Source organism: Aptenodytes forsteri, unplaced genomic scaffold (genome assembly GCF_000699145.1).
Source record: "Aptenodytes forsteri isolate BGI_AS27 unplaced genomic scaffold, ASM69914v1 Scaffold23, whole genome shotgun sequence".
Taxonomy (NCBI): domain Eukaryota; kingdom Metazoa; phylum Chordata; class Aves; order Sphenisciformes; family Spheniscidae; genus Aptenodytes; species Aptenodytes forsteri.
Window position 1 is genome coordinate 1,975,553 of NW_008796043.1, and position 24,773 is coordinate 2,000,325.

Here is a 24,773-nt window from a genome sequence, read left to right on the forward strand (position 1 = left end):
TCTGTGTAAGGCTGCTCAGCAACAGCTAAAACATCCCTGTGTTATCAACACTGTTTTCAGCACAAATCCAAAACATAGCACCATACAAGCTACTAGGAGAAAATTAACTCTATCCCAGCCAAAACCAGTATACTTATACACAAGCCCATTGTAATTACTGCATTCTGTCAGTGAACTATCTTTTGTAGGCTTGTCTACCATGGAGGCCAACACCAAATCCTCAAATAACTGAGTAGTTGTGAGAGCTTAGGGTACTGCGAGTGACCTTTTTATTTGATGTACCAAATAGGAAGAATTGTTATACTTTTTAACCTGTGTGTAAACTGTTTTAGTAATGTATGATAGAATAAAACAAGGCACACAGTAGAATTTCAGAGTAAGGTATTTTGGTCCCCTCTGTGAAGGGACCCACTTTCAGAGGGACATAATGAAGAGGTCATAGCTTCTGTAGCTGTTTTCTGTTGGTTTTAGATTTCTTTGTTCAAGAAATAATTGGAATTGATAAGTGTGATTGTTTTGCTTACCATTTATGGTGCTCAGTAGGCCATGGTAAAGAGCTGCACCTGATAAAAATAATGGGGGTTGGTTGTATCATTTCAAGTTTCTATAGATTATAACATCTCGGCAACTTTATTTCAAGAACTGATTAGTGCTCAGGAACTTGAAACACCTTTTTCAGTCCCACAGAAGGAGTACTTACTGCCTGCCTCAGAATCTTACAAGTTGTTAAGCCTACAGCACAAAGTAACACTGACTTTTGGAAAACAGAGCACTCTTACAGTGTATTTTGGGGTAGATACCAACCTCAGGAAATCATTACTTTGGCTAATATGACTGGTGCTTTTGATGTCTGCTATCCAGGGAGATCTGTGCTTGCCAGTCAGCTAAAGCAGAAACCTTACTGACACATTCTTGAAGAAAGGAAGGTTATTTAGACGCAATAATCCTGTTTCTTTAAAAGACCATATCACTGTGTATCTCTCTGCCATTGGCACTAAACTGCAGAATTAAAGAAGGATCATAGCTCTTCCTGTAATATGTTTATACTTTAATATGGGAGCAGGAGGCATCCTGGGTAACACAAATTTACTCAAACGGTGTTGCTGCTCAAGAAGTTCCAGTCTTGCACTCATAAAGTGTCTGTGCACTTGTAATAAGATCTAAACTGTCTGTGTCTCAGTAAGGGTGAGTCAGTGTAGAATAAAAAAAAGTATTTTTCTGTAAGATGGACAGCTTAGCAATACTAGAGAAATAAGTGTCTCTCTCTGACTTGTTTCTTTTGTCAGCATGTCTGACTTTTTCCCTTGTTATTCTAACCTTTACAGTGAATTTCTTGGTCTTGTTTTTCTTGAGTTCAGGATTACTTTGACACTATATTAGAGATATTATGCTAATTATATTTTATTACCTCTAAGATTAAAAAGATTGACAGTCAACGTGTTTATGTTCAGTTAACTAAAGCTTAAGTTTTTTCATTTCAGAGCCTAGTTTGCAATCTGGAAAGAATATTAGTATATGAAAATAAGAATTGTAGTCAGAAATATGGCTAAACCCCAAGTATTTTATTATACAAAACCTGAGACCAGAATTCTGTAATACCAACAGTTGTCAAAGCTGGAGTGACTTCTGAAAATTACCTTGTGATTCTCCAATTAAAGTCACTATGTGTGTCTAAACAAAGGAAGAGGTGTGTGAGGAGTAGGAGATAATACTTACTTTTGATGGGTATGAGCCTGTGAGTGCAAGCTTCACAATGTTTGGAATTTTAATTATAGCTTAAATATGTATATAGAGATGATCTGATCAAATGCTCATTAGCTCCTCCGTGGGTTCCAGCTGAGAGAAATCAGGCAGCATGGACCCTGGTTCTGTAACTGGTAAAGTTCATTGCAAACCTCATGTTGATTTTAATTATGAGAAAGAACAGGTCCTGAGTAAGAAGTATTACCAAAAATGTAGTGTGATTTATTGCTATGTATTCAGATACTCTGCAAATCAGTTTAGTGTTTCACTGGCCTATTTCGTGTTCTGTCAGCTTGTCTGAATTACTAGCTGCTGGCAAGAATTGTTAGCAATGGTTATAGTGATCCATTGCTTGAGGTGGTTTTATCATGTAATACCAGAATAAATAATGTTAAAAGTATATGATTTCACTTTTCTTTTTTTTTACTATTCCAGCATATACCTACTATTAAACTTTATTCCTTATCAATTCATATTTACAAAGTGCGATCAGCAGCGATTTGTTATTCTCCTCTTGTAGGCAAATTGCTGTAGTTTGGGAGTCTAAGCCTTAAGATGTATGCAATGATAAATATTGCTGTGTATTGTGATCCTTCTTCACTAGCCTAAATCCTCTGTGACTTTGGATTTTTACTTTGTTCCTTCTTCCTGTTTTCTAAAGCAACTTCCATTATTTTCCGTGTGCTTTCAAAAGACTTCTGTATTTTATGACCTTTCCAGGGATGTCCTCAGACTGCTTTTCACTTCCATGATACACTTTTCTGAAGTGGGTTGAAAGATATTGCAAACAATATTCCAAATTAAGCCATGTCAATAACAGGGATGTCTTACTCTCATTTTTTATTCTGATGTTTTTCATCCTATTTCTTACTTAATCTAACACCTTCGTAGCTTCTTTAACTGTGCTAAATGTTGAGTAGACTTTCCGAGTGTTTATGGAAATATGTACATGTCTTTCTCAATTTCATACAGTTAATTTAGAATTTTAAGGTGTACTGATTGCTGATCTCTGATCTTACACTTCTTTTGAGTTTGGACACGAAATGGTATGTGCTGTTGTGTTCCCTAGTTACTTAGTTTGTCTTGAAATTTTTCTTAGTTTCTTAGTTCTTTTTGGCCTCGCTTATTGTAATCACATTGTATGCAGAGTTTTAATTTCACTACTCCTTGCCCTTTCAGATCATTTGTAAATATATCAAAGCAACAGATATGGGATTTTGAGATAGAATGCTGTTGACCTATTCTTTCAATGAAAATTGATCGTTTAATCTTACTTCTGCATTTTTTCATTAGTATTCAGATTTTTCATCTCGCCTTCTGACTACTTCACTTTTTCATAGTCTTTTATGCAGGATTTTCTTCAGTTCCCTTTAGAATTCTGTCACTGTGTCACAGCTGTAGGCTTGCTTAGCAGTTGCAGGGCAGTGTGGGCAGTTTTCCTGTTTTGTTTTTGTAGTCTTGGTGGAAATCAAGGCTCTTGAGTTTGTTTCATGTGCAAGAAAGTGTGGTGTTTTCCTGTAACAAGCCTTTGTTCTGAGGTGCATTGAAATTGCTTTACAGGAACTCTTTGTTCTTTTGAAACAAGTCATAATGTAAGTAAAATCCCCATGATAATGGCAATAGGTAACTAATACCGGAAATTCATCAGCTATACTGACAGAAATATACCATGTATATGTTCTGTTTCACCTAGTTAAGTGATTTCCTATTCATACCACATGACAGTGATGTAGACTGTTGTGCACCTTGCAACCTGTTTTGTTTGTGTGAATGTAAATTAAACTAAAAATGCTAATGATACAAGTGTTTTTAGGAATATCAGCATCTATGGGAAAAAGTCGAGTAGAAGACTTTTTTCTACCCCTCAGTGAAGAAATTAAGTTTTTTTGCCTACTGTATGTTTTTTTTTTTCCCCCAGCCATTTGCTAGACTGGTAATTAAAGTCATACTTACATTACAGAGAAAGTCGACCCTTCGGCTGCCATCTGAGGAGGACTAGAATAACGTGGTATTGATAGGTGTGAGAAAGACAGATTTGTGATGGCACAGACTTTAAAGACTCTTCCGCAGTTGATACTCTTCTTTATGTTCAGTGCCATCAGTGAGAAAATGATAAAGATTGCATGAAACTCAAAATACTGAGTTACATCACACAGCACAGTCTGTTATTTTTACACATATTCACTGTGGCTGGTAGTACTGTATTTTTCCATGAGATTATACCCAGAAAGTTGTAGCTGATAGGTAACATGAGAAGAAAATTACAGTCTATGCCTGTTACGTGTCTGTCATTAGAATAATTCCAAGTATCATTTATATGTTTCTTTCATAGAATCATAGAATCATAGAATCATTGAGGTTGGAAAAGACCTCTCACTAGATGGAAATCTTGGAAGCAAATAAAGGAAGAGTGTCTGTCGAATAATCGTGTAGGAATGGCTCTTGAATTAGTGATGAAGTCTCTTTATTATTGTTTTCTGTTGATTTACTGTGTTTAAGTATGCAAAACTTGTTCAGGTTTTATTTGGGTTGTAATGCAGTAGATGTCTCTAAAATTCAACTACTGTTGGTCTTAGTTCTGCTGAGGTGGATTTATTTTGCCATTTAAGGCATGCTTCGGAATATGTTATTGACCAAGATAGTTCTCTGGGGAGCATGGGGGAAACTCCTCTTTTCTGCCTGCTGAAACAATAATAAAAATAATGGACAAGCAGCAGTAGTCATTGTAAAATTTTAACCTGATGTCCCTCTATTTCTTCTCTCTTTCACCAAATCCATTCTCATACATGGCTGTAACAAAAGGCCTGTGCACAGTCTATAATGAGGCCTGCCAGGGTCTTGTGGGAGTGTTTTCCTGACGATTGTTGTAGTTACTATTATCTCTTTATGCCATTAGGGCCAGTTTTCCGTATCATAATGCTGATAAATCTGCTATTCAGAGTGAAAGTAAAGTCCTTATCCCCTCCTTTGACCTTGCCTACTGTCTGCAATTTCCTTTTTACATGAGGAATTGATGTCAGTAAAAAACTTTCTTCACAAAAGACATTTGTCCACAAGATGACAGTGCAGTGGATTGATTAAGTGAAGATGGCTCTGAACTAGATTCAGCCACTAGCAGAGAAAGAAGCTTAGTCCTATTTTGTTTAATTAACGTGTGAGGTAGGAAACAAAGTCTTGTGCTTAACTACACCAATACCTGTTCAGAGGTGCAATTAGAAGTTGTAATGTTGGCAGGCTGTTTAAGTGGAAGTGAACTGGTAGCATGAGTAGTTTTGATATCTGGCTGAAATTGCATGAACTTGCCAGGGTAGATATTTTGAAATTCTTTCATGCATACCTGTTCAAGAAACGTAGTAGAGAATCAAAATAAATCTTTACTAATTCAGATCTGCTTTACATTTTCCTTTATGGAGAGGGACTACCTTGGAATATTTCCAAATAGATGGATTCACTTTGTGTGTATTTCTATTAGGAATGAGTTAAAGCATTCTGAATTTATTTGGACCGAATACTGTATGAAGTTAAAAGAAACAGAGGAGAAGATTATAAAGGATGAAAAACACCTTGAGGAGTTAGTGAAGCAAAAAGCAGAAATCCAGGAAGATGCAAAATGTTGGAACAGCAAAGTGAGTCTTGAATATTTATAAACAAGCAAATAAATGAGTATCTTTTATTGAAAAGTACATGAATGCCTGAAAATTTTGTATGTTTAAGAGTTAAGGTCCTCTGTAAAAGTAAAAGCACAAATACTGATTTAAAAATAAAAAGTGGTAGATTCTATAGAACTTTCATGTTCATTCTTCTGTTGTAGTGTTATTTTTCAGCTTTATTTATTAAAAATATCATAATCATCTTACATTCCTTTAAGTGACCTGGATATTTTTAGTTGTTGGATGCATATCTGCTTAATATTGCTTATCTTCTTAAATCATTTGGAAGAAAGTGTGCATTTAGTGCGACAGCATAAGTGTCCTCTTGAATTAGTAGATTTTTTGACCTGAGATGGCACGTGATGCACTCTTACAGCATGCAGAGTGATACCCTATTTTACTTAAAATTCCCCTGTTTTCTGCTATATTTGTCTAGCATTCATTTTGAAATCTTGTACTTGGCAGTTTAAAATCTGAACTGGAGTTCCTCACACTGCCTGGCTAGGAGTTTTCAATTAATTGACAGCTCCATATGTGGAACCAATAGAAAATGCCTAAAACAGGGTTTCAATGCCCACAACAGAACTTGTTATTTTTCATATGTATGTGTATTTATGTGTATGTATATATGTATAAATAAAATATGAAATTCATTCTCTTGTACATGCCCAGTACTGTTGTGGTTTGTGCATCTAGATAGCTAGGTCCAGTGGAATCCAGAATCTAGGTGGAGTATTTCTGAGAAGCTGAATCCACCAAGCATGCCTAGAACTTAGCAAAAAAACCCAAAGCACACCCCCCGGAAAAGTAAAGATAAAGTCATATTAGACAACAACCAATGGGCGTGTTCTTGCCGTTTGTTTCCAACTGTGTATTACAGTTTTCTTCCTGTTACTGGCACCAGCAATTGCTACCAACTGATAACTAGAAAACCACTATTTTCAAATAGAGCCAATACTTATTAGTAAACCTTTTTTTTTTTTTTAATTTTCTAGATTTGTTTCCAGCTGGGTTTGCCTGACCTGATATACTTCAGTAGGTACTACTTGGGTATTAAGACCAACACAACGGAAAGAGAGAAATGTGCAACAGGGGTAAGGTGGAGCATGAAACTGCTCCATTTGGTGACCACCTTTGGTGAGCCAGAGTTAGGTTTAGCATAAAACTGTTCTGTTATTGTCAATTTCCTTCAAAAACATGACTAAACCAACTAACTGAATAAACCTTTACAAACAATAGTGGATTTTCAGAAAGCTCAAAGTGATTCTTCTGATCATCATAGAAATGTTACTGGGACAATGGAGTTATTTTGGTAATCGGGAAAATATTGGGATTATTTTCAGTGACTTCAGAGGGTTTGAATTGGATCCAAATTATAACATGTCAATTATGACGTAGGTCAACAAGTTTCAAGACAGAATTAGTGATGTGAACTAATATTTTTCTGCATTTTTTTTCCTGGCTTTTTTTCCTTGTTTTAGTTCATGCTGTTTTTTTAAATTTTATATATGAGTTCTTGGGAGCGTTACAACTTTTGACACTGTAGGGACAACTCTGAGTTTTCTTTTTTCCATGTTACCCAGATTTGCATTACAAAAGGTATCTGTATGCATTAATCCATTTTCTGTATCTACGTGGGCTTTGCTCTTCAAAGACTAGAAGAAACCCTTCTTAGAAAATTAATCTCATACTTAACTATTCTTCCTTTATTCTTTTGTCTTCATTAATTACCTGCACAGTGTGGCAGTATTTCAGGTGTTTCCTGTCAAAATGTTTGGTCTAAAAACACTGAAAGAAGGAAAAATATTTCTGAATCATGTTTTTCCCATGTACTAGCAATTTAAAAACTGGGCCATTTTGCTCATACTTAATCCATTGGAGTTTTTTTCCCTGTAGATATAAGCAATTTCTTTATCTTTCTCACACTTCCCCTGAACTATATTTCATAGAATATTTTACATATTGAAAGACTTAACAATTTGCTTGTTCATCTCCTTTTTCTAGATTAGTAAAGGTGCTTCTTTGCAGTTTTTCCTCATAGATCGTGTTTTATAATCCCTAACCATTCAGGTTAGGACCTTCAGTCCCCACCTAGTTAGGAAGGTACAGCCATACAAGGACAATCAGCAGAATCCTAGAGAAGTACAACACAGCTATGACATTCTGGACAAGATAACAAGACAAAACCTATATTGTTTCCCTCCTTAGCTGCTGGGACATAGTCAGAAAGTATTTTACATAAATCTGCTTTTCATCAGATTCTTGATGTAGCAGTAGGAAATTACATGCCATTTAGGGTACCTGTGTCCTAATTCTGTCCTGCTCTTCCCATGTGTATTGTCTACCCTTATGCTAACATCCTTATCAACCCTGATCCTGCTTGGACACATTTGTTGTCTAGTCATATTCCAGTTAGACCCATATCTCTATGGAGATTGTATAGGTAAGTTCTTGCCAGGATAGCTATGTTGTTTCAGCCTCTGCAGAGGAAAGAGAGGTGAAGGAAGCAAAATTCATTAGGCTCAATGTGAGCAGGCATGCCTTTATCTATCTAAAGCCACTTTAGATGTTTTTCTTATCCTCTAGATGCTTCCCTAACATCCTCATTTTTCCTTAAGCTCCAGTGATTGATCCATCATTGAATCTCTGTATGAATCTGTATTAAGTCAATAGGTATACTGAGATATTGAGGAAAATCTCGAGGCTGAGAGGAACTTAAGGTATTCTGCTTAATTATACCACATATGTCATGTACGAATTAGCAGGCTGTGAGTGTGTGCTTACTGATACTGTGAAGTCTAAAGATTCTGCTGGGATACATCGCAATGGCAATGTGCATATGAATAATATAGCATGAAATATCTCTAGTTACTGTTTAATAGCCTTCCTTTTAAATTTATTTTTAAATATATCTTTTAATTATTACAAAGAAATATAGGAGATATTTGTATTACTTACTTTACAAAATATTTTCTATATAGAAGATTTGAATAACAAAATAGCTGCCCAAGGAGATGAGAGCATAAAAATAGCAGATGATTCTTCTGAAGTGATTAAAGCTGTGGAAGAATTAGTAAGTTTTTTATTGTTTTTATAGAAAAGAAGTAAAAATGCTTGCATGCTTACATTTTCTGCATTGGCCTGAAATAATTTCAACTTATGCTAAAGGTGTCTTAATGTTTTAATGTTCATTAGAAATCCACCAGGGAAAGTGATCTATATAAAGCAAAAGCTTCTCAAAATTAATGAAGCATTGGACATTTTGAAATGTGAAAATGAAGAACTTGAGGAAGAAAATGAAGAGGTTTTGCAAAAATATAGATATAGGTAATGCCTGCAATATAAATATAGGAAGCAAGCGTTATTTCTTCACTGAAAGCATGCCTATAAAAGTGAACCTTGCTTTTATTTTAAGTCTGTCTGTAATTTAACATTTCAATAATTAAAAATCACTTCAGGCTGAAATTTATCATATAACTTTTTTGCCCTTCACTTGAAAGGAAGTAAAAACTTTGAATTTTATTTGTATTTTTTTCATATATGATGATTATAAACATAGAATCTGAAATACTGTTTTTCTCTATTTTCTTTGAATTCTTGTAAGACATTATGCACACATCTTTTGTAGCTCCTCAGTTTATTGATTCCAAATAACTATACTTTATTGTACATAATATTTTCAGTGCGTTTATAATACAACAAATAAAATCAATTTTAGTTCCTTCCTCCTTTGGATTTATAATATAACAAATAAAATCAATTTTAGTTCCTTCCTCCTTTGGACACTAGGTGTGTGCCGGTTTTATGTATCTGACAGGCTATCTTCTTTATCCCCCCAGTAACTTTGGATTTTATTGTCTGGTTTCAGCAAAGTCAACTGAAAAGAAAAGTTCTTGAAAATAATTAGATTCTCATAAGTTTTGTAGAAACTGATGACTGAGTTGAATACAGACATCCTGTCAGCAAGAAAACATTCCTTACTAGACCCCAAAAATTTCATACAAGAGATGTGGGAAAAGGGAGGAGATAAAAAGATGAAAGAGGGGAGGAGGTATGTGCATACTCCTTAATAATGCTCCAAGTTAGACCTCACACCTTACATACCGAAGTAAATCAACGATGGGACACAAATGGGTAAGAAACCAGGCTTCATTAGTTCTGATGTTGATGGAACTACTTACTGGGATTATTAGAACATTTTAGAATTAGTGCTGTAGCTTTACAAATTTATTATTTTAATTTCATTGACATCTTTTTTGATGGAAGAAAACTTTTATTTCTTCATACATGTAAGACATGGAGAGAGATCTTGCATGTGGTGGAAGTATTAACTGATAGGCTGAAAGAGGAAACTCAGATTGGTAAGAACATGTACAGGCAAATGCAGAACCTAAGGAGAGAGAGGGGAGTTCTCAGAAAACAGATTTGGGAAGCATTATTACTTGAGACCATCTTGTACACTAAAACTTTGCAAGCATCCTAGAAAGACTAGACAAGTTCACAAGAGAAGTCCTTTGAGCATTACCTATTTCATATATAATCGGTATTGTTGTGAGTGTGTCCTAATTATTGTCCTTCCACATGTTCAGGAGTTCAAGAAATGCATATGAAAGTTCAGATTCAAGACCCAGAGAATGGTTATGACAAATTCAGAGTAATGAAGGATTCCAGGAGCTCTGTTTATTTATGTCTTCAAAGGACAATCGGCAGACATCCTTTGAAGGGGAAATATTTTTTCAGACTGCTATTTAGTCTAGTCCCAGGAAACAATGAGTGGAGGCTGTATATAGAATCCAATTTTAAGTGGGTTTTTTTAAAAGAAAAATACTAATTCAGAAGAATTACCTTTTAAATCTTGCTTTAGTGGAAAAACAGGATTCTTAGTCAGACTGATACAATCCCAGATTTCTGTACAGTACTTTCTTATGATAATTTAAGTTAAGTCTTAGAAGGATTTTCTGGAATGCTATTTTATAGAGCCCCTACACTCTCTCAATTCTACTTTCAAGACCACTGACCTAGCATGAAACATTTTAGTTCTTAAGGGAGAAAGGAATTGCTAATCCCTCCTAAAAGTTAGAAGTTGTATGCATTCCTCTTATGTGTTACTGAGTGCAAGCTCAAAGGAAGAGTGCTGTTTGTAGGGCTTTTTATTTGAAAATCCCCTTTTATCTTTTTGGAGTTCTTGACTGAATAAGGAGTGTTTTAAACAAAGGCTATAACTAACTATAGTTCTCTTGGGGAACTTGTCATTAAGTGCTATGGGAGAGGCAGGATGTTTGGTTCTGCTCAGAAACCTTTAATTTCTTTGATCTGCCACTAATCTCTTGCTTTATATTGGAAGTATTTTGCATGTCAGATCATTAGTCTGATACTCCGAGCCTTTTGTAGCCTCTCACAAACTTTCTCAATATAATTATGCTTTATTTTTCATTTTCCTTTCTGAGTACATTGTGATTTCTGTATGGTCTTTTGAATTAGGGAAGAACTGCTGTATTTTATTTAATTGCTATATTCCATCAGAATGTGATTCTTAAAATCAACACATTGTCTCATGTTAGTCTAAGACTTGGAGTGCTTGTTTTGATTAATTGTATACTAACAAAGTCCTGACATGTTACTTCAACAGGACTAAAAAGTGAGTGACTGTCCACCTTCTGCAAGGCTGCAAGAAGATAGAGAATTGTCTTCTAACACTCTTCCTAGAAAGCTTAGTTGTGTATCTTTCCTATTTAGAACATGCAGTACATGCAAGAAATACACCTCATGATCACCTGAGATTTTAGGGGCACATGCAGTCTAAATAGTCTCATTTCCTGTACAAGGTGGGTAAAAACCAAAGCTCAGCAGCCCCCAATTCATCTTTATTGACTGAACTTCTAACTTTGTGTCCAACTGTTAGTACTTTTTTTTAAAATATTTCTGTTGTAGTTATGTTTTGGCAGGATTTCTAATACAGTGGTCAACTGAGAATATGTGTTGGCTTGTCTAAACAATTTTAATTTCTTTCTCTCACCTTTATAACAATTCTTATTTTAGATCAGTTACCCAATAACCCTATGACATGGAGATTTGATCATAAGTATTATGTTCCCACTATGAAGTTCCAATTTCATTAAACTCTCCCAAACCTGTCTTCTATGGTGGCTGTCATATTAAATAAGAAGGGAAAGTGTTCTTACAGCAGTAACTTAGAGGACACTCTCAAATGTCTTAATGCTTTTGAAAAGAAGGTATACTCCTTCAATTAAGTTAAGGCTGCTTTACTGACTAAATAAGAATATTTTCTGCATGACTTTTCTGAAGCCTGGGGAATGGATTTTAGATACAATTTTTCTTCTTCCTTATGGAAGCATGACTGCTTCTGCTGATCTGTAAACATATGGTTTGTACCATGAGATATGCAGTCTTCTTTTGAGGACTTAACCATTTGGTGGGCATCATCTCATAATGCAAAAAATAAACATTCCTTTACTTATTCCCAAGTGATCTTTATTCTCAGAGTGTTTTCTTGAGCATTTCAGTTTTGTTTAGCAGAGATAATGTTTCACCTGCAACTACCTGTCTTCAGAGGAAGAGGTAGCATTTCAACAAAAAAAAAGATGAGCAACCTGTATCTTTCATTGTCTCATATAGTTTAACAAGAGTAGCATTTTTGTAAGTGTAGCTGGACATCGTGAATTTTGCCTTCTGTCTCTTTCAAACTGACTGCTTCAGTCATACATAGAAAAACCTTATCATAAACAGTTGGATCCTGGATACAATGCAAAGATTTTTATGTCTGGTACACTCCCTTCTCTCAGCCCTTGTTTATGAGAATCTTTCTTAGTTTGAAAGCTACAAGCAGTTCCCAGTCTGGACAAGGTGAGGAAATTTTCCTCTTTGGGTCAGAATATAGCAGCTACAAAAAAGGTATTCTGTTTCAGACCTTCACGTGCAGCTGATCGTTCAGATGGTCACTCCAGCTTTTGATTGGAGATTCCTTGAGTAGGAGTGGTTCTCATGTCTCAAACTTCACTACAGTAATTTCATGTATTTTTAAAGATACCTGATTGTACAATGCAATAATGCATGCATTTTCAATCTCTTGGGACCACTTTCAATACAGTTCTGTCACGTGGTGTTTCGACACCTTCAAGGCCTTCACCAAGGTTGTTGCAAAGGGTAACAGGTACGACCTGTATCTGGATAAAGGGCTGTTAAGACTTTCAGAGAAGATGTTCCTCACTTTGTCCAAATTCTCCTAGTTCTTTTTTGTTCTCTGGATAGCTGGTAAACCATCAGTTGTCCTATCTATATCCTGTGCAAATTCTGGAGCTTATTTGGGCCATGTTGGAGTCATGGACTCATAACAGATGACAGAATGTATGATACCTTCTGTTAGAGTCTGCAGATGAATCCATAGGTTGATCGCTTTCCATATGCCAGTTGAAGAAACGTGAAAATTAACCCTGTAATGAGATTGTCAGAAGATACAAAATCCTTGGAGCATCTATGTATGTCATTGGCATCCAAGATGATCCTAACAGTTGTAGTTCTGCTAGATAAATCAGAAGCACAGGACACTATCTCCCAAAGAACAAAGTTTGATCATTCGAAACTCATATCCTTGGTGACCACATTCATATAATGAAGGATAATAACAATATTAATGGTATATATCAGCAAACTAGAGACATGGTATCCTCTCTCTTTTCCTGTGAAACAACCTGTCCCTGGAATTGAGACACCTGGCATTGTATGTTCTCTAATTTTACTGAAGATGCTGACAAGTTACATCAAGCTGTGGGGTGGTTTTTGCCATTTTCAAGGTCTGTGTCTTGCCGAAGTAACCCTTTTGCCTTGAGTTGCTATAGTTATCACCAGACGTCTTGCTCCAAACACAACCTGAGCTACTCAGGAGGTGGAGACTGCCAGATCGCTTGAGCCCAGGAGTTCTGGGCTGCAGTGTACTGTGCCAAGTGCGGGTCCATACTAAGGCTGGCATCTATATGGTGATCCCTGGGGGACTCGGGGTGAGCAGGTTGCCTAAGGAGAGGGAAGGTGTAATTGCTGATTGTCTCCAAGAGATGGTTCCCAGAGTACTGGGATGACAGCAATGTGGATCAAATGCCAGACTAGGCTCAAGGCCACTGCTTTTATCATACATCTCTCAGGTAAAACAAAACAACCCAGCGGACAGCAAAAGCTGAAAGCAGCCATTATTAAGACCAACAAATTAACTGCTAAAAAGCTAAAAATTCAGTCTAGCACACTCTGATCAAATATGTCATTATCTTGCACCCCTCTTGAGCCCCCATATTGTGTCTCAGAAAAGACTGGTGGGTTGACCCTGGCCCCTACCCCCAGCATGGTGAGGGAGGGAATAGGAAGAGCAAAATCTAAAAAACTTGTGGGTTGAGGTAAAGACAGTTTAATAGGGGTGTGGGAGGGAAACCGCAACACCCAAGTGATGCAAAAGTAATCACTCGCCACTCCTACAAGCAGGTCAATGCCCAGCCAGTCTTGGAAGTAAAAAAAAAACCCACCTCCTTCTTCCCCTGCCCCAGTTTTATTGCTGAACATGACATTAAATGGTATGGAATATCCCTCTGGCCAGTTTGGGTCAGCTGTCCTTGCTGTGTCCCTTCCCAACTTCTTGTCCACCCCCAGCCTACTTAGTGGGGGGGGCAGAGTGGAAAAAAGAGAAAGTGCAAACACTGTTCAGCAATAGCCAAAACACTGGTGTGTTACCAACACTGTTTTAGCCACTAATCCAAAACACAGCACCATGTGGGCTGCTGTAGAGTTAACTACATCTGAGCCAGACCCAGTAAACCTGTCCAGGGGATTCTGTACCTATTCTGAACTTTCCTGCTGCTCAGAATTATCCTCAAAGTAAGATTGGATTGGTCGTTTACATCTCACTATCCCCACCTATTTGAAACAGTTTTGTTACCAATATCTTGCCATTATCAAGACTGTAGCTCTCTTTACACTTGCGTTGAACTTGAGGAGCATCTGTTGGCTGTTTTTCTCTCACCGTCCTGTTCCTCATTACTTCTTACTAGTTTGATCTTACTATTTTAGTAATAGATTTCTTTGTTAATATATATTTAGCAACATGGACTAAATGGTCAGAAAAGTCAAAGATTTTTATGTTGTTATAATATTAATTTTCTTACTAGATTTTTAAGGGGTTTTGGTTGCTAGTCAGCTCCTTTATTTTCACTTTGTGGTAGTCTCTTCCCATCCCCAGCCCACTGAAATCTCTTTTCTGCTTTTCCATCGCACAGATCTGAAGAAATTAGGGAAGGTGTTTTCTGTTACTCAGGATCCCATTTCATAGAGGGACTTAAACTTATTGCTCATGACCATGATGGGGACACTGTTTAATCCATTTCTGACTTGTTCATTACTGAATCTTCTCGAATTCTGTTTCTCTTAATGGGGAGGAAAAAAAAAAAGACAGCCATACTGTGCTAGCTGATCCCCTTTATACTGTACTTTTTTTCTCAAATTACCTTATTACATGAAACAGGTAGTTGGTTTACAAGTTTTCTTAATCCAGCGTATAGACACCTTCCTGCCAATAAATGTAAAATCCTTACCTCTTCTTACAGAGAATTAGCAATTTCAAAAAGTTCCTGTGTTTTTTCATGATATGAGAGAGAGAGAGACACTTCTACCTTCTACATTTTCTAAAATGGATATCATATTCTCTCAGTATCTTCTATGAGACCATTGAAGGGGACCTGCTTTTTACAATCAGAAGTGTACTTCAGATTATATTGATGGCATTGATGAGGACATCTTCACACACACTGATACTGAGTGCTGTGCAGAGGCATCCAGAAATAGTGTTGCCTTTGGCAAAATGATCTTGAAGTAATCTTTTCCCAAAGTGTTCCAAGACCTATCATCTCCAGGTAACTTGTGATTGAGCTTAGAAGGATCTAAAATACAAAGTTTATATGAACAAGTATCTGGGTAGGGAAAAAGTTCCAATTTCCAATTCCAAAATTCCAATTACTGGAATACTTTGGGATTTGTTGTCCATATGAACATTGTTGTGGTTTAACCCGGCAGGCAGCTAAACACCACATAGCCGTTCACTCACTCCCCCCCACCCCAATGGGATGGGGGAAGGAATTGGAAAAAAAAAGTAAAATTCATGGGTTGAGATAAAGACAGTTTAATAGGACAGACAAGGAAAGGAAAATAATAATAATAATGATAAAAGACTATACAAAATAAGTGATGCACAATGCAATTGCTCACCACCCACTGACCAATGCCCAGTCAGTTCCCGAGCAGCGGCCACCCCTCCCCCCAGTTTATATACCGAGCATGACGCCATATGGTATGGAATATCCCTTTGGCCAGTTTGGGTCAGCTGTCCTGGCTGTGCCCCCTCCCAGCTTCTGGCTGGCAGGACATGAGAAACTGAAAAGTCCTTGGCTAGTGTAAGCACTACTTAGCAACAACTAAAACATCGGTGTGTTACCAACATTGTTCTCATCCTAAATCCAAAACACAGCACTGTACCAGCTACTAGGAAGAAAATTAACTCTATCGCAGCTGAAACCAGGACAACATTAACCTCCCATCTGTGTTGCCTTTCCTTCATAGTATGTTAAGCATCTTGGATGAAAGAAGCTGAGGAAAAACAGTGCATTTGACCTGATATGTAATGGCTGAGTGTATCTTACAGATACTATTAGATCAAAAAATCTCAGGTCCACATGCTATGCACAGCTACTGAATGTATGAAAGCTTAGGGAAAGAAAAATCAAAAACTTACCATGCTTCTCAAATGGGGACAGAGTTCCTGAGTAAGCTGCAGAAGCTGTGATAAAATTTTCAGCACCTGTACATAGAGTGGAGTATGGAACACATACGCCGAAGAACCATAGTTCTTCTTTCAGCTGTAGTCCACTTGCTTTTCTGCTTGAAATACTTATGTTCCTCTTTGCATCCATGCGTAAAGTGTTTTGACCTCCAGAGTCATGGGTAGCCTTGTATGCATCAAAACAATTTTGCTCCACGTGAAAGGTATAGGAAATCAGAGTGGAACAGTCATTGTTTGGTTCCTTTCATTTCTTTCCAGCTTCAGCACAGATCTGCTTACTCTGCACTGTTCAGATGAATTGCTCTTTTGGCTTTGGTATTTTGATATTTAAGTCTTTTTATAATTATAGACATTTTGGAATGAATTTGTGAAACCATTTAGTCACTATCTTCCCAAAAAGAAGATTAGCTATACTTATACCCATTTTAAGAAACAATCAGATGAGTATTTTTTTAGGGTTTCCAGTGTAGGCTGTTTCAAAACTTCCCTAGGGAAAGTGAGTAGTAAGTTGCCCAGTGACCTTTTGTCAGTATTTTAGAATATGTGTTACTTTCTTCAGGTAATTTGTTTCTGGTAGATAATTCTTTTTCCTACATAGTCTACTCTAAGTATTGTTCATATGAGGATATTATGGGGCATATGGAAATATTAAAAGCACTTAATTAGGAGAATGGCATGTGTCATGAAGCATGTGATTTGTAAGTCTTCTACATGTGGAATTTGCAAAATTAAGTCATCTATCTCTGATGCAATAATTAATGAGACCTGTTTCAGAATCAGGTCACAAGACCATCTGTAGAAGAACTTTCTGTTTTGAAAGTGATGTGGTTGTGGTCTGAATAGTTCAGATCAGTATTATCAGACTATAGGATTCAGAAACTCTGTAATAACTAACCTGAAACCATTACCAAAAGTGTATGGAAATGATTTGTTCAGGGACGGATTTACAACTGAAGTTTCATCTGGTAGTCAGAATACCCTTGAACCTCTCTGCTGGGTGGAGTATTGTAATTACTTCTGATCCCATCTAAGTATTTGGTCTTTGGTCTCAAGGCATCACATACTGTACCTTCACAAATTCCTCATTTGCCACTGCTTCTGCATCGCATTAGTTTCTTGACCTCCTTAGTCAGTCTGTCTGTAACTGGTAATCCACTTACAGTTATAACTCTCATAAGTCATGGTTATGTCACAGCCCTGGTTACTACTCACATTGGTATCATTGGTCTCTATCTATCTCATTGCTAACCACACTGGTGTGCAGGAAAGTGTAATCAGTGTATGTGATAGAGGCAGACCTGTGAAAGTCTAAAGAATAGAACTATTATTACTGTCTAATGAGATGGCTCCTAACTAAATGGTCTTAGACTTGGAAGTACCAGAGTATGTCTGCTTTCATATGGACTCCCTTCAGCCAAAAAATCTCTGTTGCTCTTTCTTGTTATCATCTTTGATCATTATCGTCTAGGGAAGATTTGGGCCATTCACATGTGTACTCTCGGCTATATTTTTCCTAACATGCTTGTAGTAGATCTTAATCATCTCCAGTGTTTTAATTCACAGGGAACAAGATCTTTTAGATCTATGCAAGATTCTTTTGTCTCAGCAGCTGAAAAAAGGGCTAGGAATCCCTTGTATTTAAGGACTGTCTAAATCGATAACTGACTATGCAGTGCTTTGCACCTTAGGACAGCCCAGGGTGATTTGATTATTTAACAGTTGCAGGGAAGCACCAGTGGTGTAGTGGTATCATGCAAGATTCCCATTCTTGCGACCCGGGTTCGATTCCCGGCTGGTGCAGTGAAAACCGCCATCTCCTGTGCAGGAGTGGCAGCCTTACAACTTCTCTAAATATTCAGATCATCCTGAGCTCCACCAAAAATCTGTGGTTACACCACTGGCAGTCTGAGGTGGTGAAAGTAGTCCCTCCTGTTTCATGTAGAGCTCAGTTTTTTGGTAGGACTATTACACCTCCTGCAATATCTTTGAAAAATTCTTTTTTGTGAATTTATGTAAATCAGTCAGTCACGGCTCTAAACACGGGGTCTTACAGGTGTGTGGCATTGCTAAAGCCTCTAGGTCATATTTTGCATTTTGGAAAGATCATATTGCAGTTTCAGTTCTGTTGGGACTGAGTTCCTGTCTCCATCAGATTGGTCAACTGCTTGGGAATCACGGTAAGTTGAGTCTGGCTGTGGATATTCTCTTAATAGAGAAAGGGCAATTGTAATACATACTACACGCATGTTATATGTTAGGTATAGTTCATCAGGATGCATACCGGCAATGTTTTCTGTTCTCTTGCTTTGTGCTTTTGTGTTGCCTGAATTTTGGGAAGGGAAATTAAGTTGCTGTGGGCTTGCACTGTCTTACAGGCTTTTCAAGGACTATATAGAAGATACTGCTGATTGTAAGACTGTATATTTAGGAACCAGCAGTTCGCATGCACTGAAAGTGGAATGTGCAGAGTGTGTGTGTATGAAATAATCCATGAAGTTTAGTCCTTGTGCAGTTAGAAATCTTGGAGTTTTGTAAGGAAAATTATGTTTCCTTCCTTTAACTAAGCAAATGATGCCCTGTATTAAAGGAGCTGATCTTTGAGAGAAATAATCTGGCCACTAATTCAGCTAAGGAAATGTGTGATCAGTGCCAACCTGTTGTGGGTTTGCACATTAAGTTTCGGAAACAATGTTATATATCCTGTGAAGATCCTTACAATACCATTTAGGTTTATCATTCTAATTCAGCAGATACTCAGTGGTAGTAAACAGTTTATTTTTCAGTTATCCCATTCTTCTGCAAAGAAACATTCCATTGAAGAATATTAAGTTCTAATCATACAGAGGTTGTATTCTGTCAATCAAGGTAATATCAATGTTTACCTGTAGGTTTTTTGTATCTGATTGAGTTTGGTTTTTGCTGTGTAATCCAATAGTGTAATCTAATGGTATTTTAAGTTCACTTCTGTTAAAGACTTCACTTCTACTGAAAGTTTGTTTGTATGCAAATAAATTAAAATTGTTTTATGTGACCTAAGAATTCTGTAAATAGAAACATACTTAGGAATTTGAATTCACCAGCTGTATGACTAACCTGTACCATTGCACTGGTATGAAGTACGCTAGACCTGGCCATTTATTATAAGATAGAAGAACTGAGACTGTGTGACCAATTTCAACACTTTCAGATAAAAGGGCTGTTTTTGCCACTTTCTTCTCATTCAAAATTGATAGTTTTATATTATATTTGGGAAGAAGGGCCCAAGAAAGCTGGTTAATATTCAAGGATCACCTTCTTCAAGCTCAAGAGCAGTCCGTGCCAATGAATAAGAAGTCAGGCAAAAATGCCAGGAGGCCTGCATGGATGAACAAGGAGCTCCCAGCCAAACGCAGACACAAAAAGGAAGCCTACAGAAGGTGGAAGCAGGGACAGGTGACCTGGGAGGAATACAGAGACATTGTCTGAGCATGCAGAGATGCAGTTAGGAAAGCCAAAGCCCAAATGGAATTGAATCTGGCAAGAGATATCAAAGGCAGCAAGAAGGGCTTCTGTAAGTGCATAGATCACAAAAGGAAGACTAGGGAAAATGTGGGCCCATTGTTGAATGAGACAGGGAACCTGATAACACAGGACATGGAAAAAGGCTGAAGTACTGAATGCTGCCTTTGCTTCAGTCTTTACTAGCAAGAGTCAGCCTTCAGGAATCCCATGTCCCAGAGACCAGGGGGAAAGGCTGGAGCAAGGAAGGCATACCCTTGGTGGAAGAGGATCAGGTCAGGGAAAACTTAAGCAAACTGGACGTACATAAGTCCATGGGCCCTGATGGGATGCGCCCATGAGTGCTGAGGGAGCTTGCTGATGTCATTGTGAGGACACTCTCAATAATCTTTGAGCGACTGGGAGAAGTTCCTGAGGACTGGAGGAAAGCAAATGTCACTCCTTTGTTCAAGAAAGGCAAGAAGGAGGACCCAGGGAACTACAGGCTAGTCAGCCTCACCTCAATCCCTGGGAAGGTGATGGAGCAGCTAATCCCGGAAACCATTTTCCAGGCACATTACACAAGGACAAGAAAGTCATCAGGAGTAGTCAGCATGGATTCACCAAAGAGATGTCATGCTTGACCAGGTTGATAACCTTCTGTGGTGAAATGACTGGCTTGGTAGATGAGGGGAGAGCAGTGTATATTCTCTATCTGGACTTCAGTAAGGCTTTCGACACTGTCTCCCATTAAGATCCTCATAGACAAGCTGTTGATGTACGGGCTGGATGAGCAGACAGTGAGGTGGATTGAAAACTGGCTGAATGGCCAAGCCCAGAGGGTAGTGCTTAGCAGCACAAAGTCAAGTTGGAGGCCAGTAACTAGTGGTATACCCCAGGGGTCAATATTGGGTCCAGTCCTGTTTAACGTCTTCATTAATGATCTAGATGATGGGACAGAGTGTACCCCCAGCAAGTTTGCTGATGACACCAGATTGGAAAGAGTGGCTGATACACTGGAGGGCCATGCTGCCATCCAGAGGGACCTCAACAGGTTGGAGAAATGCACCGAAAGGAACCTCATGAAGTTCAAAAAGGAGGATTGCAAAGTCCTGCACCTGGGGAGGAACAACACCAGGCACCAATATATGCTGGGGGCCTCCCAGCTGGAAAACAGCTTGGCTGAAAAGGCCCTGGAGGTCCTGGTGGACACCAGGTTAAACAAGAGCCAGCAATGTGCCTTTGCCACAAAGAAGTCCAACAGCATCCTGGGCTGCATTAGGAGGAATGTTGCTCGCAGGTCAAGAGAGGTGATCATTCCCTCTACTCAGCACTGGTGAGGCCACACCTGGAGTACTGTGTGCAGTTCTGGGCTCCCCAGTACAAGAGACACATGGACATACTGGAGAGAGTCCAACAAAGGGCCATGAAGATGATGAAGGGACTGGAGCTTCTCTCCTATGATGAAGCCTGAAAGAGCTGGGACTGTTCAGCCTGGCGAAGAGAAGGCTCAGGGGGGATCTTAATAATGTGTGTAAATACCTAAAGGGAAGGTGCAAAGAGGATGGAGCCAGGTTCTTTTCAATGGTGCCCAGTTACAAGACCAGAGGTAATGGGCACAAACCAAAATACAGGAGGCTGCGTATGAACATCAGGAAACACTTTTTCACTGTGAGGGTGACTGAGCACTGGCACAGGTTGCCGATGCAGGTTGTGGATTCTCCATCCTTGGAGATATTCAAAAGCCATCTGGACGCAGTCCTGGGCAACTGTCTCTAGGTGGCCTTGCTTGAGCAGGGTAGTTGGACCAGATGACCTCCAGAAGTTCCTTCCCACCTCAGCCATTCTGTGATTCTATCATACAGGTTAGCAGTAAAGATATATAGGAAAACAAAGAAATGGATACATATAATTGTTCGAGATCAATGAACTGTCAGGGCTTATACTCATGAATAAAGAGACTTCAAAATTTTGAGCTTGGCATTTTCAGGATCAAATAGCAGGATGATAAAATACTGCTTTTGATTTTAAAATGTTTTAGCTTTACTTACTCAATAATGGGTTTTACTTTTATTTTAGTTAATATACTTTATAAAAAGAAATGTAAAATTGGCTGTTTTATTTCAAGAGTTCAAAAAAAAAAAGAAGGCGTATCAGTCAGAAGTTGAAACTATCTGCAAAAGCATGTGTAAGATTGAACAGCAAGTAGAAAGACTAAATGAAGATCTCTGTAATGCTGAATTGTCCTACAGTGGGGAAAAAAAAAAGTATGAGGACTTAAAAAACCCTAAAACTGTGGAAGAGATCTCTTACAAGGTATATTTTTAAATTTAAATTCATTTTTTTTAGAGTGGAAGAATAGAAAATAATGATCTTTGTATCAGAGAATTATTGGGCAAGCAACCTAATATTAAAAAAAAAATAATTTTAAACTTATGATTTTAACTATGTATTTTAAAACACTTGAAAAATAGCAAATAGCAGTAGTTTCTGGAAGAGAAAATAAATTGGTTACTAAATGGTCACAGGTAATGGCAGGCTAAAAAGTAAAGTTAACGCATTAAATATTCTCAACCATACAAAGATTTTGTTATTCCTAGGTGATTTAAAATGAATACTAACAAATAACAATCTCATTCTTTGTGTAACTAAATGATTAGAAGAATTTGTAAATCACTATAGTTTTATTTGATGCCAAATGTAACCATTGCAAATGAAATACTACATTAGAATAATTATTTAATTATCATTTGGATGTCATTAGTTATCTGGAATTGAAATTTTAGTTCATCCTTATATAGCAGCCTTGCCATGACTATTGACTATGAAGGCTTACAAGACTTACAAGACACTTGTTTTTTCACTTTACCTAATTCTTAATGAATAATAATGTACATATGCATAGAGTGTTCAGTGTTATTGCAGGGTGTTAGATTCAGCGTTCAGAAATATGGAAAGAAAAGAAAATGGGGAATTTTCAAGGGTCTTTTTATACCAGGGAGATATAAATGGTGTTTTTCATATTCTTCACTAGAGGACATCTGCTATATGTAAAGTATAGATTGTCTGGAAGGAAAGACTTTCACAGTATTATTTTCTGTAAGAGTTTTAGGATTTCCTAACTTGTAATCAGTAAAATTAAGAACATTAATTGTATTTTCCTGGTTCCAGTATGCATTGGTATATTAGGCGCTCCACATGCTTCTTGCCTTCCTTTTCACCTACCTGCTTGCCAAAGGTAAAGGTATGTCCAAGTACCAGACTGCTTCTAAAAAAAAGAAGAGGAATTGTTGGATGTGATTTAAGACAGAGCCAGTTAAAAAGCTTATAGAGCTAAGGTAAAAAATAGTAAAACATGAGCTAGAGAACTTCAGAGCTGTTTTCAGAATGAATAGGAGTGAGTCAGTTTTGTTTGTTAAGGCCTTTCATAGTGCCAGGTTGTCTTCTCTTGGATCAAATTTATATTCCTGGCAATATCCGAATTTGCACCATGTAGTTTTGTCCCATAAATTGTCTTGTTTCGGTATATTATGCTGTTTTATAACCATATATTTTAATACTAAATTTGTGTGACTTTTCTGTCTTATTTGTATATAAATTTGCCAAGCACCATTTTCTCCACATTCTCAGTGTTATGTGCTGAAATATTTACACAAATGGATGTTCAACTGTACAATAAGGGGAATCTACTATGATTCTTCTTATGGTTTAGATATTTAAGGGATGCTAAATATTCATCAAGAAATTAGGATTTTAGAAGGGATTCAGGCAAAGCCCCTGCTTATTTGCTGTCCTACGTTCTATTTTTTTTGTGTCTTAATTTATATTTTCTCTTTAAGTATTAAAAATTAATTTCAAATTGATGAATTTTTCTTCCATTAATTTTACAGTTGCATTTTAGATTTTTGACATCCACAACATTCTGTGATAAGGACTTTAACAGCTTTGTCATGTGTTGTGTGAAAAATTACTTTGTTTCTTTATTTTCCGCCTAGCATATACTATCTTCATATAATGCCTTGGTTCTTACTTTCAAAGCTGTATTGGTCAGTCATTCCATATTCGCTTCCTACATGTCACAAATGACTTTATAGGTTTTTAGCATATTCTTCCTCTTTTTCAAGCTGAAGACTCCTAATCCATTAACTTGCTTAATGAATGGAAACTGTCCCATGTCTGTCATCCAGTTCTGTTTTCCAGTTCTGTTATTATGGGGAAAGAGCATAGAATATTCAACACGCAGACGCATTTGGGCATAGGTAGTGGTATAACAATGACTTCTGTTTTGTTCTCTATTCCTTTCGTAATAGTTCTTAACATTACATTTATTCTTTTGAATGCAGTGGAGCATTATATTCTTCATGATCTTGTTCCTGTTTGATTACTAGGCAGCTCAGAGTCCAGCATTATATAAAGTGAAGACTTTTTCCTAATGTACAAACATACATTAACCTTCATTGAATTTTGTCCTCTGTAAATAAGAAATCCAGCTGGTTTTCCTAAGTCATCTCAGAAAATCCCCTTTTTTCTGTATTGTTTCTGAATAAACTGGAAACCATGGGATCCAGCATGGATACTTGCAGTACTCTACTGTATCTGCCAGTGTGAAAACTGGTAATTTATTTTTACTGTAGGTCTTCTGTCTTTAAATGCATTATATGTTCATGTGAGGACTTTTATCCCTAACTCATGGGAAATTAATTAAGGACTCATTCGTATAATACTTTATCAAATACCATTTAGGAGTCCAAGTAGACTGTGTCACCCAGATACCTCTTCTCCACATACTTCTTAAATCCTTCAGATTTAACTGATGAATTTTGAGACACTGCTTCCCAGTCATACTGCGTCCTCTCCTATGCATCAAATTTTCTGTGTGTCAGCTAATTCTCTTTTTTATAATTGATATTATGAGTTTGCTTCTTAGGGCTTTGAAGGTTTTATTTGTTTTGGAATTTGAGCTTTTTTTTCCCTATCTGTCGTGGTTTAACCTCAGTCGGCAGCTGAGCACCACACAGCTGTTCTCCCACTGCCCTCCCCCCCCCCGGTGGGATGGGGGAGAGAATCGGAAG

General features: G+C 37.4%; 1 protein-coding gene and 1 non-coding gene across 2 annotated transcripts in view; both read left to right on the forward strand.

Moving 5' to 3' along the window:
* Positions 1 to 24,773, forward strand: part of CCDC178 (coiled-coil domain containing 178) — a 189,303-nt gene that overhangs the window by 17,323 nt on the left and 147,207 nt on the right. The window contains 5 exon segments of the mRNA XM_019473739.1: positions 5,216 to 5,373; positions 8,375 to 8,466; positions 8,589 to 8,611; positions 8,613 to 8,720; positions 21,834 to 22,017. Coding sequence (XP_019329284.1) covers positions 5,216 to 5,373; positions 8,375 to 8,466; positions 8,589 to 8,611; positions 8,613 to 8,720; positions 21,834 to 22,017 — 565 coding nt within the window.
* Positions 17,954 to 18,024, forward strand: TRNAG-CCC. Its single transcript has one exon. It is a non-coding gene; the product is annotated as a tRNA-Gly (tRNA).